This window comes from Hippoglossus stenolepis, chromosome 21 (genome assembly GCF_022539355.2).
Source record: "Hippoglossus stenolepis isolate QCI-W04-F060 chromosome 21, HSTE1.2, whole genome shotgun sequence".
NCBI classification, from domain to species: Eukaryota; Metazoa; Chordata; class Actinopteri; order Pleuronectiformes; family Pleuronectidae; genus Hippoglossus; species Hippoglossus stenolepis.
The window spans coordinates 6,729,565-6,742,573 of NC_061503.1; the positions used below are offsets into that span (position 1 = coordinate 6,729,565).

At 42.4% G+C, this 13,009-nt stretch overlaps 1 protein-coding gene across 8 annotated transcripts in view; it reads left to right on the forward strand.

The window, feature by feature from the left end:
- Positions 1–221: 221 nt before the first annotated feature.
- mrtfab (myocardin related transcription factor Ab) overlaps positions 222–13,009 on the forward strand; it is a 44,441-nt gene continuing 31,653 nt past the window's right edge. For 2 of the 8 annotated variants that reach the window (XM_047338292.1, XM_047338287.1), the window contains exons 1-3: positions 222–551; positions 1,187–1,248; positions 6,089–6,272. In XM_047338292.1, coding sequence (XP_047194248.1) covers positions 6,149–6,272 — 124 coding nt within the window. In that variant the 5' untranslated portion in view covers positions 222–551; positions 1,187–1,248; positions 6,089–6,148. Of the gene's footprint in view, positions 552–613; positions 707–1,186; positions 1,249–6,088; positions 6,273–10,309; positions 10,914–10,956; positions 11,096–13,009 lie in introns of those variants that run through there. The other 6 variants (XM_047338294.1, XM_047338288.1, XM_035145625.2 and 3 more) reach the window with 6 other exon arrangements.

Genomic DNA, 13,009 nt, shown 5'->3' on the forward strand with positions numbered 1-13,009 from the left:
CCATAAATTAAAAGACATAATATCCACTTTAAGGAATAAAACATTTAGAGTGAATGCCCCCATGTGAACTCATGTAATTGTGGTCCAAGACCAGCAATCTAGACATCCAGGGGATATCTAGGTAAATAAATAATGAGATAAATAATGAGGTGAGGTTTCACACGGTGATGTACAAACCTGTAGCTCTTGAAGTACACGCTTTTCGACACTAGGTGAAGACAAATGCTGTGAAGGAGTCTGCATCTCCAGTTTTTAACTACTGCAAGTACTACACCTTGGATCCACCTTGCGTTTCCTCACGTTAGAATCCGCGTTGCACCGGAGACAACATTGTGTTTTGGACGCGTGTTGACGGGACTCGGCTGCACCGAGGAGCGGCGGCGAACTACTGCGAGGGGAAGGTGCTGCGAAAGAAAGGGGGGCTCTCGCGTCCCACGCAGAGGAGGCTTTTTCCGGTTAAAGTTTCCTTTGTGACTCGGAAGTGGCGGGTGTGATGCCCGTGCAATCCGTGTACCCCTACAGACACAACACTCAAGTGGCGGCCATGATAAGTAAGCGAAGAAACACCCGTATTAAGTAGATAGCTTCGGAGCACTAGCTTGTTCTTTCTGTGACAGACAGCAGCGGGGTGCCCGGGCGGACGCTAGCAGCCTAGCTAGCGGGTAATGCCTGGCTGGTGTAGCATGCTAACTGAAGCTAACTTGGGGTGAGCAGCTTTTTACACGTAGCCTGCGCTGGAAATAAGTACGTCCGCGTGTAGCTGTTAAACCTCTCGCGTTCGCTGGGTCGTTTGCGTGCGCTTTTTACACCGTGGCCTCACTTTAATAACGGCCAGACTGCTCAGGCTTAACTCCCACCCAGACAGGCTAACGGTAGCTTAGCACGCCTGTCTGTTTTGGACAGTGACAGCTGTAGGCTGTTGCCCCAGCTGACATCTGTGGAGAGGCCTCCTCCTGCAGCACACACCAGATTATCAGCTCTCATCCTTCTTCTTCTTCTTCTTCTTCAGCCCCTTCTATTGATTTTCACCAGGGCCTTGTTTCTGCACATGTCCTGGATACAGATGTGCACACTCTGCCCTCCATCATAAATCCACTGCAGAGTAATGGGCGTAGAGACGTGGGATCGACAGGGGAACGAGATGAAATAAGTGTTGAAGTTGTGCTTTGTTTGTTTTGTTCAACAGAGCTGTTCAGAGCCACGTCCATCTGAAATGGGAAAACGCCCCGTCAGGATTTTATAATACAGGTAAGCACAAAGCCTCAAATGCCATCAGGCCTCGTTGAAACCAGGGGCAGGTGAGGATAACATGCCTTTCCCTGCCTGCTGGGACCTGAGAGGCGGTTGTGGTTTTGCTGAGTCTGATGCTTAAGAAAGCATGGCTGTCATGTCAGCATGTGTGTATTTCTGTGTGTAGCAGTGTGATTGTGCTACATATCTGAAAGGCTAGTCTGGGCGTCTAGAGAGGGATGTCTGTCGTCAGCGCCTCTCGCACCTGAACAGTACAGACACTGCATGTTTGAACAGCAGCCCTCTGCGGGGAAAGTAACGGTGAAGCAATGATGGTGCAATTGGCATTTCTGAAAAGTCATCTATTTAATATGTTTGGTTCAATCAACCGTGTAACACTTGTCTTTGGCCCTTTTTTTAGCAGGCTATTTAAGCATCGGTGTATGCACTGCAAAAATGTAGAGACAAACATGCTTTCTCATCTCATTTCATCCCCTTGACAAAGAGATATGTATCTCAGATTGATGCTTTTGCATGAGTCATTGATCACATGTTGTCTTGAAGCCGCTACAATCTCCATCATCTCACTGTTAAATCACAGTAGCTTACAGTTTTATTAAGAATACACTGTGTCCCAGTTCTGTTCTAGATGTTAACACTTAACATGTGATTTCAAGGTTGTAATAGTGATCAGGTCAAAAATGAACAGACAAAAATCTTCTATGCTATTGCTGCAGAGTCTGTGTTCTCCTCTGCAGTAGGCGATTTAAATTAGCTGTTAAACCAGAGGATTTCTTCACTGATGCTTTAACGATCAATGACATAGACTGACATGACAGTGCAATAGTGAAGTCTTTGACATTGGAGGGTATATATTTTTTACTATGTCTTTATTATACATACAGATTAGGCTTAAAATACACCATATGTAAATTATTTATGCTTCTCTTATCAGTTTGTGTCCGTTGACTAAACTTTCATCTGATTTAAATGTTTAATTTAAAACAACCAGAATCTAAAATGTGCATTGTAAAAATGTGCCTTAAAGCTACTCAACAAAATATACAACAAAGGTCTTGTCATTTTTAGACATTTTAACGTGGAAAAGTCACATGGATGTTCCAAACATCCTGAGGCCAGTAACATCAAGTGGACATTTACTGGGTCAGGTGGTTAGTGTGCCTCTATACAGACGTGTGCCAGCATTTTATTGTGAGAGAGCCGAGTGACATCTCAGACAACACTGCCTCATTGTTTTCAGCCCCGCTGTGCAGGAACGACAGAATCCCCAACAGAACCCCACAGCTAGAAAACACATATTTGCAGAGAGTGCAGGAGAGAGATCAAAACAGCACAACAGCGTGGCCTAGCCTTTGTAAATAATAATTAGTGATCAGGTGTCCCAAGCTCTTGTCCCCGCTCCGGTCAGAGGAGTGTTTCACAAAGCAAGATAACCAGTTACACCAGGCCTACTCAAATAAATTAGGGAAAATCTCATGCTTAACCAGTTTTAACCAGAAATGTTACTGCCAGTCTGAAACACGGTGGTTTCTCTAGTGCTTTTCCACAGTAGATTTTACTGCTGCACTGCAGGGTTGAGGCGATGGACAATTAATTCAACGCATCAGCACTTAGTATTCAGGTCAGGTGATGCAACATGGCCAAGATATTTTAGGTTAAATCACAAAATATGGTTTTAATTGATGAGAGTTCACAACCGCATGTACAATGTTTGGACCAGTTCTCAGATTTGACATGATGCTTGATGGAACAGCAACCTGTAAGGATGGCTTAATTATTATTTAGTCACTACCCTATTTTGTGAAAGACTAAAAGAAGAACTTGTATAATATGATCCAACTCCAACTGCCAGTTCCTATTGTTGCACTTTTTGAATTGTGCTTTACAGGTTAATTATTTATAGGGTTGATTTCTGATGATGGATTAACACCCACTCTATACTAATACGGATATTTTGCAAATCTTTTCCCTCTGCGTTTGGGCCTCTTGTCCACACACAGATGGTGTTGTAAGTCACAATAGCAGATTTTTAATAATGCCCTGTATCCCTGTACATGTAAAATAGAGCAATTGGTAAATGATGACGTTACAGCTTCTACTGTTGCTTTGTGTAATGAGCCTGCGTCAAAAACAACAACAATAATGGCAGCTACTGGTTCGCACTGCCAGGTCTTATTACAAGTTTGAAGCTAAATTCAGCATCATTGCACCACATTACCAACATTCAGGTGTCTGCCTCACCCAATATTACTTGGACCACAGTGTAAACTAGTCGAAGGTTGTGTGGACGGGGGAAATATCCGTTCAAAAAATATCTGAAGTATTTAGCCTATGCCGATAGTTGATATATTGTGAATTAATATGATACTTTGTTGGGTCTGTGTTTTTAATTAAAATGGCAAATTCTCATTAATGCACTTTAAATGATTGAATCTGATCCCATTCACTCTGAGTTAACTTCATGACCAGTTAAACTCTGCTCTGTGTTGTTAGGTTCACTCAAGTTAACAGCCAGACTCCTTTTTTTTTTTTTCATTTTTCCATCGGGGAAACACACAGACATTTTATAGCTTCCTTTTGAGAAATTCCTCCAGCTCTGAGGGTAAGCTGTGAGATGGGTTAAATAAATGGAAATCACACTGGAGGTTGTTAAGAAAAAATCCATAAACAGAGTTCTGCCTTTCTAAAGCAGTGTCCCCAGCAACAGTTGTAAAAGCTCAAACATGCTAATTCTTCTCTGTTAGCTGATTTAACTTGCAACCTCATAATTCTTACTTATTTCTCAGTTGTTTGTCTATATGTGTGTGGTTGGGCGTGAGAAACACAGAGAGAGAAAGAAAGGTGCTCAGTTTCCTGGCACTGACTTGTCGTTGCCTGTAAAAGAACCCTGGGTACCATTTATCTCTCTTTTTTTTAAATTACATTCTTTTGTATAAAACTCAACTCCGATTGGCCAATAGAGGCAATCCAGTGTATTACATTTCTGAACATACAGTAAAGTGCTTGTGGAACAAAGGAGGGGCTTCTTAGATCAGATGTAAGGGTATATTTACTACATTCATTTGCCATATAAGGTTACTACATCTCACACTGGAGAGTCAGGGTTTTCCCCAGGTTTGGCAAGAAGAAAAATAAACACAAATCTGATCGCTAATGATATTAGCTCCATGTCCTGACGTGAACTTTCCATAAAAAATAACTCCAAAACAAGACCTATAGTCAATGGTTTGAATTTCAGCCTCCCATGACCATCTGACAATGTAACAGCGTTTGGCTGCAGTCCAAAATTCTTGTTCGGCAAGACGTCAGCAGACAGCTCACTTTCCCAGTGGCCACTGGTCAGCTGACTGAGTTACTGTAGCGAGTCAATTCCTCGCCCACATTCTTATTTTCACAACAGTCTTCCTTCTGAGCACAACATGTGTGACAGCTGTAATTCTCGGCTGTTTACAGATTTCTTTGCCGGTTTATTTCTGCAGTAAAGACTTCACGAGACTCTAAAGAACAAATGTTCACTCATCATGAGTTTATTTCCTCTGTGGCAGCGGAACATGTCACAGCTGCCGTCACAGACTCCTTTTAATCAGCCTCAAAGCCAAGCACTTGTAAGGCTGATTAACTCTGAGAGACTCACGACAGTTAGGTTTGAAGACACTCGCAGTCTGAGCAATATCAAGGCTGCAAACAACCCATAATGCAGCACGTGGTTACACTGATGTTCTCTCCATTCAAAAAGAGAATTTGTTGTAATGAATTTAATCAATGCGGTTAAGCCAATAATGCTTTTCCTTTCTCTCCGCAGCAGTAATGAGCGTAGTATTTTCTGCTCATTTTTAATAGGGCACTGTGTTAAAATGCTCTGCAATTAAGTTTTTATGGTGGAAGGGAAAACAGTAGAGTGCATTTCTTTATCGACCGATAATTGGTTTGCCAACAGCTAATAGGGCAAGTTGGCTCATGTCAGACCTCAATCTATTATGCCAGTATAAAGTTGTTTTTATTTAAAATTAAAAAAAGATTAAAAAAATGTCTTATTTTAAATTGAATAAAAATGTAACGGTATAAAATAAATCTTTTCTGATGTGTCTGCAGTCGTTTTTAGCCTTGTAAGCACAGGCATCGGACAATGCTGATTATCGCAGAATGCCTGATATAGGCCTGACTGATTAATCAATTAGGGGATCAGGAGGTAGAGCGGCTTGTCTAATTATTGGGAGGTCGATGGTTTGATCCCTGGCTTCTCCCGGCGACGTACTCTTGGGCAAGTCGTGGCTGTGCATAGTGTGTGAATGTGATGGAGGAGCATGAATGTGTATGTGTGAGTGGATGAATGTGACTCACAGTGTTGAGCGTTTGAGTGGTTGTTGAGACTTTTAAATTGCTGTATAAATGTAGCCTATTTACCAGATTTCACTATTTACATTTACCAACTGTTGAAGCTAGCAGTGACAGCCACAGCTTATTTTAGTATTTCCATAGCACCTTATGTATTTCATTAGTGGACCTGATGCGGTGATGACATGATGTTTAGCACCGAGCCAAACAATCTTAGCAATCTTACAGTACATGCTCGAATAACTAAGATATAATGTTTACCTGTCCAATAATACCATGTGAACTTTGCACTTATACAGTTTTTCTGTCCTTTACATGTCGTTCAGATGTTCTGAACTAGATTCTGAGATAAGACAAAACCTTACAGTTTACAGTTTGGGCAGAAAACAATGAAATAAACACAAATTCCTGTTTCTTCTTTCTAGTTGCCCTAATTATCAAGTAGAGACTTTTGATCTGCCTTACTATCCCACGAACTATTAATTTCTCATATTTGCTACAGGTCTCCGTCGCCCTGGCTACATTACAACCACCCAGAGGGGAGGGGCCAAGTCCTGAAGGTATGGAAGTCAGTGGGACGCCAGGCTTCGCCCCGAGCCCTCAGAGCGAGGCAGTGGCTGATGACCTTCAGGAGCTGTCCCTCCAGCCTATTCCCAACCCGCTGCCTCTACAGGAGCGCAAGAATGGTGAGGCGGTGTTGCACGTGCATTATTTGTTCTTGGACTATGCCTACATGTCACATTTTGGTTTTGAATGAACGGGTCAGAGGAGTTGTCGCACACAGTCATCTAGCAATACTGCCCCTTCTTTCTCAACTTTTCACTGTTCAACTTTTTTTGTTGTTGAATTCACAAGCATGTTATGGCTGGACAAATCGGGCACTGGCCTGGTTGTTTAAACCGCTCTACAGTGTATTGGCTTCCACAATAACTTCTTAGCATGTTTTTGATATTAAGCTATTTATCACTTGAGCAAAGCCTGAGGCAGATGAAGATGAAAACACAGTTTAACATAAAAAACAAATTTAGCGTACAAATATCGTATTTTTATATTTGACATTTTACGTAAGAGCCATCATTCGGTAAGGAGCAGAATGGACTTTGCTTGTCAGTGAAACAGGGTTTTTCTTAATGTTACTTACATCATAACTCGCCTGCAGCACTCTACTGGGGCTTTCATGTTTGTATGTAATGTCCAGTTCTTTGTAATCAGGTGCTATTCAGCAGCCTAGCAGCCATATGGGCCCATTGTGTATGTGCATGTTGCCCTTTTGCCCCTACCACCTGACTCTTGACTCTCATCACAAGTCTGACCTGGTTTTGTTAAGTTTCCCAAAACACAGAAACTACATCATTTCCATTAAGGGTTTCCTGCAGCTTCGCACGGTTGAATGTTTTGCAGTAGGCAGACAAAGACGGACCCATTGTCCACGAGATAAATTTAGATGCTTACAACATTGTATTAACAGATTAGTTATTTCAGACTATATGGACAGTTTTTCATCTGAGCTAGTGGATGCAGGAAACGCTCTACCTTCCTGTTACAGAAACTGTAGTCCTATGTTCTTTCTTCCATCTAAAATGAATATTTAGACGACTCATCTTTCATAGAGATGGCCGATTTCCAACAAAAATTCCTCTAAGCCACAAACAAGTGTGCGTGTTACATAAGTTGGGCTAAGAAGAAAGCAGAAGAAACACTTATGTGAGAGGCAGAAGTTAAAAGTCAGATGTGTCTGTACATCTTGTACATTTGTCAGTGGAGACTTTACCTCAGCACAGAGGGCGTGAGGCAAGAGAGACATAGATTTAAGTGTTGAGGGGAAGGCTGTGTGCACTGAAGACTCCAGAAAGAAGGGAGTGAAGAAGCTGCTGTACCTAATTGGCTTGCTCCTCTGCACTGACCTCTATTACAGGAGATTAGAGTGTGCTTCATGTTTGCTGTGAGGATGTAAGACACTGTCTGGAGTTAGCTTAAAGCACTTGGCACTTGCATCACCTCCCTGTGTTTTAAACCTCTGTGGGGAACTTGAGTTAAATTCATTTATATATTTGGTTTGCAAAATTCATCCTTCAAAACAAGAGAAGTTTGGAAATGCTGCTGACCTCGGTTTAGTTTAAAAACTCTGCATTTTAGTCGCTACGGACAGAAACAGATGTTTGAAAACTATGATAGACACTCAAAACCTCTCGGTGATTGGGTTTTTTAGGTCAGGACGTACCCTTCGCTGATTCGTCAGGTCCCTATCACATGACCCCCCTTTAGGAAGAAAACATCCGGCATTAGCCTCGGCTACCAGTGTATAACACAACATGGATAATCAGTTACAAGTGTTGCTGAAACTATTGTCTTTGCTAACAGCTGTTGTGCATTTAAATTCTGAATTTTATAATGAAACTGTTTACTTGAGTAGGAGATGAGCTATTACTCCAGGAATTCCTCTAAGCGGCAGGTATGCCCAGTGTACGCGAGTGGTCACGTGATGTATGTTTTTTTGGCGTGATAGTATGAATGGGGATTAAAACTGATACAGAGACAAAATGCCTGTGTGGATGGTGCTGTTTGTCTTAGTTTGAAAAAAATCAACATTCGATCATGAAAAAAGTAGCACTGCTGTGGACGTCTGCCTCATGGGATCTTGCATGGGCTTTTGCTGTTGCACTGAATGCACTGCACGACGGACAGGAGTCACTAAACATCACCCTCTGTGATTGAAAAATAAATGTAGGAGAAGGTGAAACGAGCAACAACACCTCTGTGGTAATGATCAGAGTTTACAACCCAACCTGACGGCAGAGAGTAATTAGCACTCCAGGCTCAAACCTGTCAAGATTGTGGTCAGTAGATGACACATTTGTGGAGCTTCAGGAAAACATTGTATGCAGGCTATGTAAACTACAGTTGGCCTGCATTTCCAGCACCTGCAACCTGAGGGCACATCTCCAAAATATGACCCCAAATGAACTAAGCCTGGTGCCGGGAAGTCAACACAAACAGATGGCTAATTTCTTAACATATGTAACTTGAGCTTTTGGTGACATTTTAGAATCTGATTGAAATCTTTGGCAGTTAATACCCTCTCGTTACTGTTAATAAACAATATGTGAATATGGGGCTAAGGTTGTAAGTCATTTAATTCAATAGTCAATCAATAGAATATGATCTCGCATTATTTTGATAATTAACCATTTAGGTCATTTGTCAAACAGAAATGTTTGTATTTTTTTGAAACATCTGCTGATTATAGTCTCACACTGTTGAACAGAACAAGACATTTGAAGGTGTGACTTTATTCTCTGGGACATTGTGAGGTGTAAACATCTGTCTTCTTATACTCGATAAGTCTGTTTTTAAGTTGTTTCCTGTTGTTGCTGGTTCCGATTACATCATAAAAAAAAATCACACCACAACTTTCTGTTGAGTTGACACTTCTATGTAGTGCCACACAAGATCAAATAGTATCTTTCGCAACTGATTTAGTCACCAAGATAAGATCTCTTATTTATTTATTTATTTATTTATATATATATATATATATATGTAATATCCCTGGCATAGTGTAACTTTTCCTTTCAAATGTGCACACACACACCTTGACATATCAGAGTCAGCCACACTGGCCATTGTTCCAAACCGGGGCGTGGGGTGGCCCGGTTTTGTGTATACAGTTGGTTGACCTACTGTATATTTGTCAGGAGAGAAAAGGGATAGGCAAGGTTGGACCTGTGAATGATTTACCATCTTCTGGGGGGGGTCCAACAGTGACGGAGAATAATACACAGTCACACAAACAATCAAAATATATTGCACTGCAGCTATAGCTTTAACCATTGGCTGCAACAGAATAGTAAAAACGTAAAAAGCTGTATTTATGACGCATGCACAATATCTCAGGGGATGTTTACATGATTTCAGAAATGTTTAAGATTGGTCCTGTGACTACTTGTCACAGGACCATGTTTACCTCACAGAACCACACAAAGACACCCACTCTCACGCAGCCTCAGGCCACCACTCCCAAATTTAAACAACCTCTCCAATTGTTAGCCTGTTCTTTATACACTTCACTCTGCTAGCCTGACATGTTGCTGCAGGTACTCCTGGACCAAGCTGGCTTCAGAGCACTGGCTAGATGCACTGCATGTAGCTGCAAGTGGATTTTTCTGTACACACAGTACACTGGCAGTGGAATGTCCGCATAGTAAAGATTATCAAAGTTCTATGTCTGACAGCGGGTTATGCAATCTGTTTATTGCACAAGGTTCCTTCCTCAGTAACAGTGGAGTGCTGGAGAGCTACTGTTAAACACACATGACTGTATGTGTGTATATATAGAAGGATGACATGTTTTTCAGGATGAGATGAGAGACTAGTGTTGAGGTGTTTGTGTGTGTTTGTGTGTGTGCATGTTCCTTCCTGTACTTATGTTTTTGTGAGGACCATTTTAAGCATATACCCGACAGAGTGAGGAGATTTTTGGAAAGTGAGGACATTTTGACCGGTCCTCACTTTTTCAATGGGCTGTTTGAGGGTTAAGACTTGGTTTTAAGTTTACAATAAGGTTTAGGGTTAGGCATTTAGTTTGGATGGTTAAGGTTAGTAGCTAGGTAATGTATAATGTCTAATGTCAATGAGTGTCCTCACTAAGATAGAAGTACAACACACCTGGTGTTTGTGTGTGTGTGTTTTCGTGTGTGAGAGAGTGAGTTTTGATTCAAAAAGGGCTGACACAACAGAGACTGGTCTTACAAAGCAGTTCACATTTCCTGGCTTCTCAGTTGTTTCACAGCTAACAAAAGCAGTCACGGCAAGATAATGAGATTGAGATCATTGAAAACTTTGAGGTGGAGAAGGCAGTGTGGGTTGTGGCAGCACAAGGGAAAGAGAAGAGGAGGGGGAGGTCTTGTCTGAAATGGCAGTATTGCGTAACTTTTTCAGAGAGACAACAGAAGGAAAGCGGGTGAAAATGGAAAGCAAGAAAGGAGGGGTTGGGTTACTTGTACACGAGGAGCTGAGGCTTGTTTGTTTTCTTCCCCTTACTTTTTACGTCCAGAGTGGCTGTGAGAGTGCAGACGAGTGACTCTTGCTAATTTCTTTTTTTTAACAAGACCTCAAAAGTTCACAGGAGGAGAAGGGGAGGAATAAAGGTGTAGCCAAAGAGAGACTGGAGCCCATGGGTGGACCTTGTTGTTATCCAAGGAGCAATAAGGGACAGACACACAGACCTGCACACGCCCTCTCTAGCAGGGCATGCACACACTTGTAGACAGACAATCCAGAGACAGGGAATGTGAGGTGCACTGCTGCCTGTGGAGTACCAGCTGCCGGTGAGAGGAAAACGTGTTAAATGTGGCTTTTTCTCTTGCTGGACTTCTATTCAGCCTCCTGCCGCTGTTGGGTTTTCTCACACTGTTCCCTTTGCTTGTGTTGGGAGTATGAATCACTGAACTTGCTGGGAGGGTGACGCTTCCCTTCAGCATGGTGCAGAGGGATATGCCTATCCTGCCAGGTAAAGTCCACTCCACTACGCTGTCTTTTGCTTTCACATCTTTGAACAAATGGCATCCAGGATTAAACCTGAGTACAGGTGTACTGTAAGCGCTTGCATGTATCAGAATATCTAAGGTGTTTTGACCCTGTTGTCTGAAAAGCTGGTTCACCCATTTGTATGAGGCTGCTCTGCATTTATAGCTGCAAAACTTTAACTTTAGACAAACTTTTCCTTAGACACATACCATGACTATGACGCAAACCTGTTGCTGGTTTGGATTGGAAACTGATACATGCTTTATCACTGTTGCACAATGAGGCTGCGCTGGACATTTTTGCAGCCACAAAGGAAAGATTCAATTAAAAGTTGAAACCGCAAACCTCCAGATGTTGCTAAATTGGATAATGCTGTGGAAGCAGTTCTTTCATAAGTCTGAGGTATTGGCACATAAACCAAACACTATGCAGCAGTGTGTAGATGTAGTGTTTTAAGCGACAGGTGGGGGCTGTGAGGCCAGAGTTGCAGGGTCTGTCCTGGGCAGACCTGAGCGGATGAGTGGGGGTTTAGCAGGATAGAAAGGTGTGGTTCATGAATTGGGTTACTCTCAGAAAGTGACAGCCCTTCCCCCTTAAATTGAAGAAAGACAAGGTAAGGCACCACTGCTCCCCCAGGACCGACTGCAGGCCAAGGGCCAGATTAGAACAGAGAACACAGGCCTGACGGAGACTGGAGCCAGGGGGAAAAACTAGGTTGGAGGCAATATAGACTCTGCTCCAGATTTACATGGGAATCACCAACTGATTTCAGTCAGAACAGATTGTTCCAGATCATGACACAGCCTAGAGAGTGAGACAGAGTCTGCAAGTTTTTGTTCTACCTCATTCTCCAGCCTCTGATATCACTGATCATCACAGCTACAGTAATATCAGTTGTTTGCTGCAGTGGGTTGAATTGAAAACCTTCTTCCCCGCTGTGTTGCAGGCACACAGGCAAGTTTATATTGTCTGGTCTAGAAACAAAGCCTCCAGCGCCTGACTGAGAAACAGTGATTTTGTGGAACGTCACGCTTTGTGGTCTCAATAAATAAACTGTGTTGTGTCGGGACTGAGAGAAGTTAGTGGCCTTCGAAAGAGTTACTGCATATGGACTACAACTAGATTGGAGTAAGAGAAATGGAAGAATGACTGGTCAAGAAAATGCTGCTGACTCAGGCTGAAATTCCGTGAGGTTGATGCCGACCACATCATCCAGACTTGTAAATAAAAAAAGTCCCTCTTCATTCTTGCATAATGACAATCACTTACAATGTGCTGAGTGCAGACAGAAATCAGTTTGCTCTCAGAAATTCAAAATGCTGATGCAATCTGATCCCACACAGCCGGAGTGTTACACTGCTGAGCAGTATTTTAGATAAAACAGCTAGATATATAGCCTAGGCTGAGGCTAGCCGAGCCCAGCAGTGATTCAGGGAGACTGATAGTGCTGTTATGTAACAGGCTGGGAGGCTGCCAGCAGCAGAGGCCCTATAGCACTCAGTCAGGCTGAGAGTAGGAGGCTGAGAACGAAGGGAAGAATCAGACGGAGAGATTGATGGAGGGAGAAAAGGAGAAGAGAATGAAGAAACGTGCTGTATGTAAGGGCAGAGAAGACGAAATAAAAAATAACCGTATGAAAACGCACTGTATAAATGTATGTGGGGGAAGGAAGGAAGGCTTGTGTTTCAATCTTATCTAAACACACAACTGCAGCAAACACAATCCAGTTGCACATCTCCTCACCTCTCTGCTAGTGACTCTGGAATTGTATTAGATAATGTCCATACGCCCAAGATGCTCAAAACATAAAAAAACGTCCCAGTAAAAAGAATATGTCAAAATGGAATACAACATGACTGGATCAGCAAGGATGTCTGCATGTATTAACCTGCAGCAC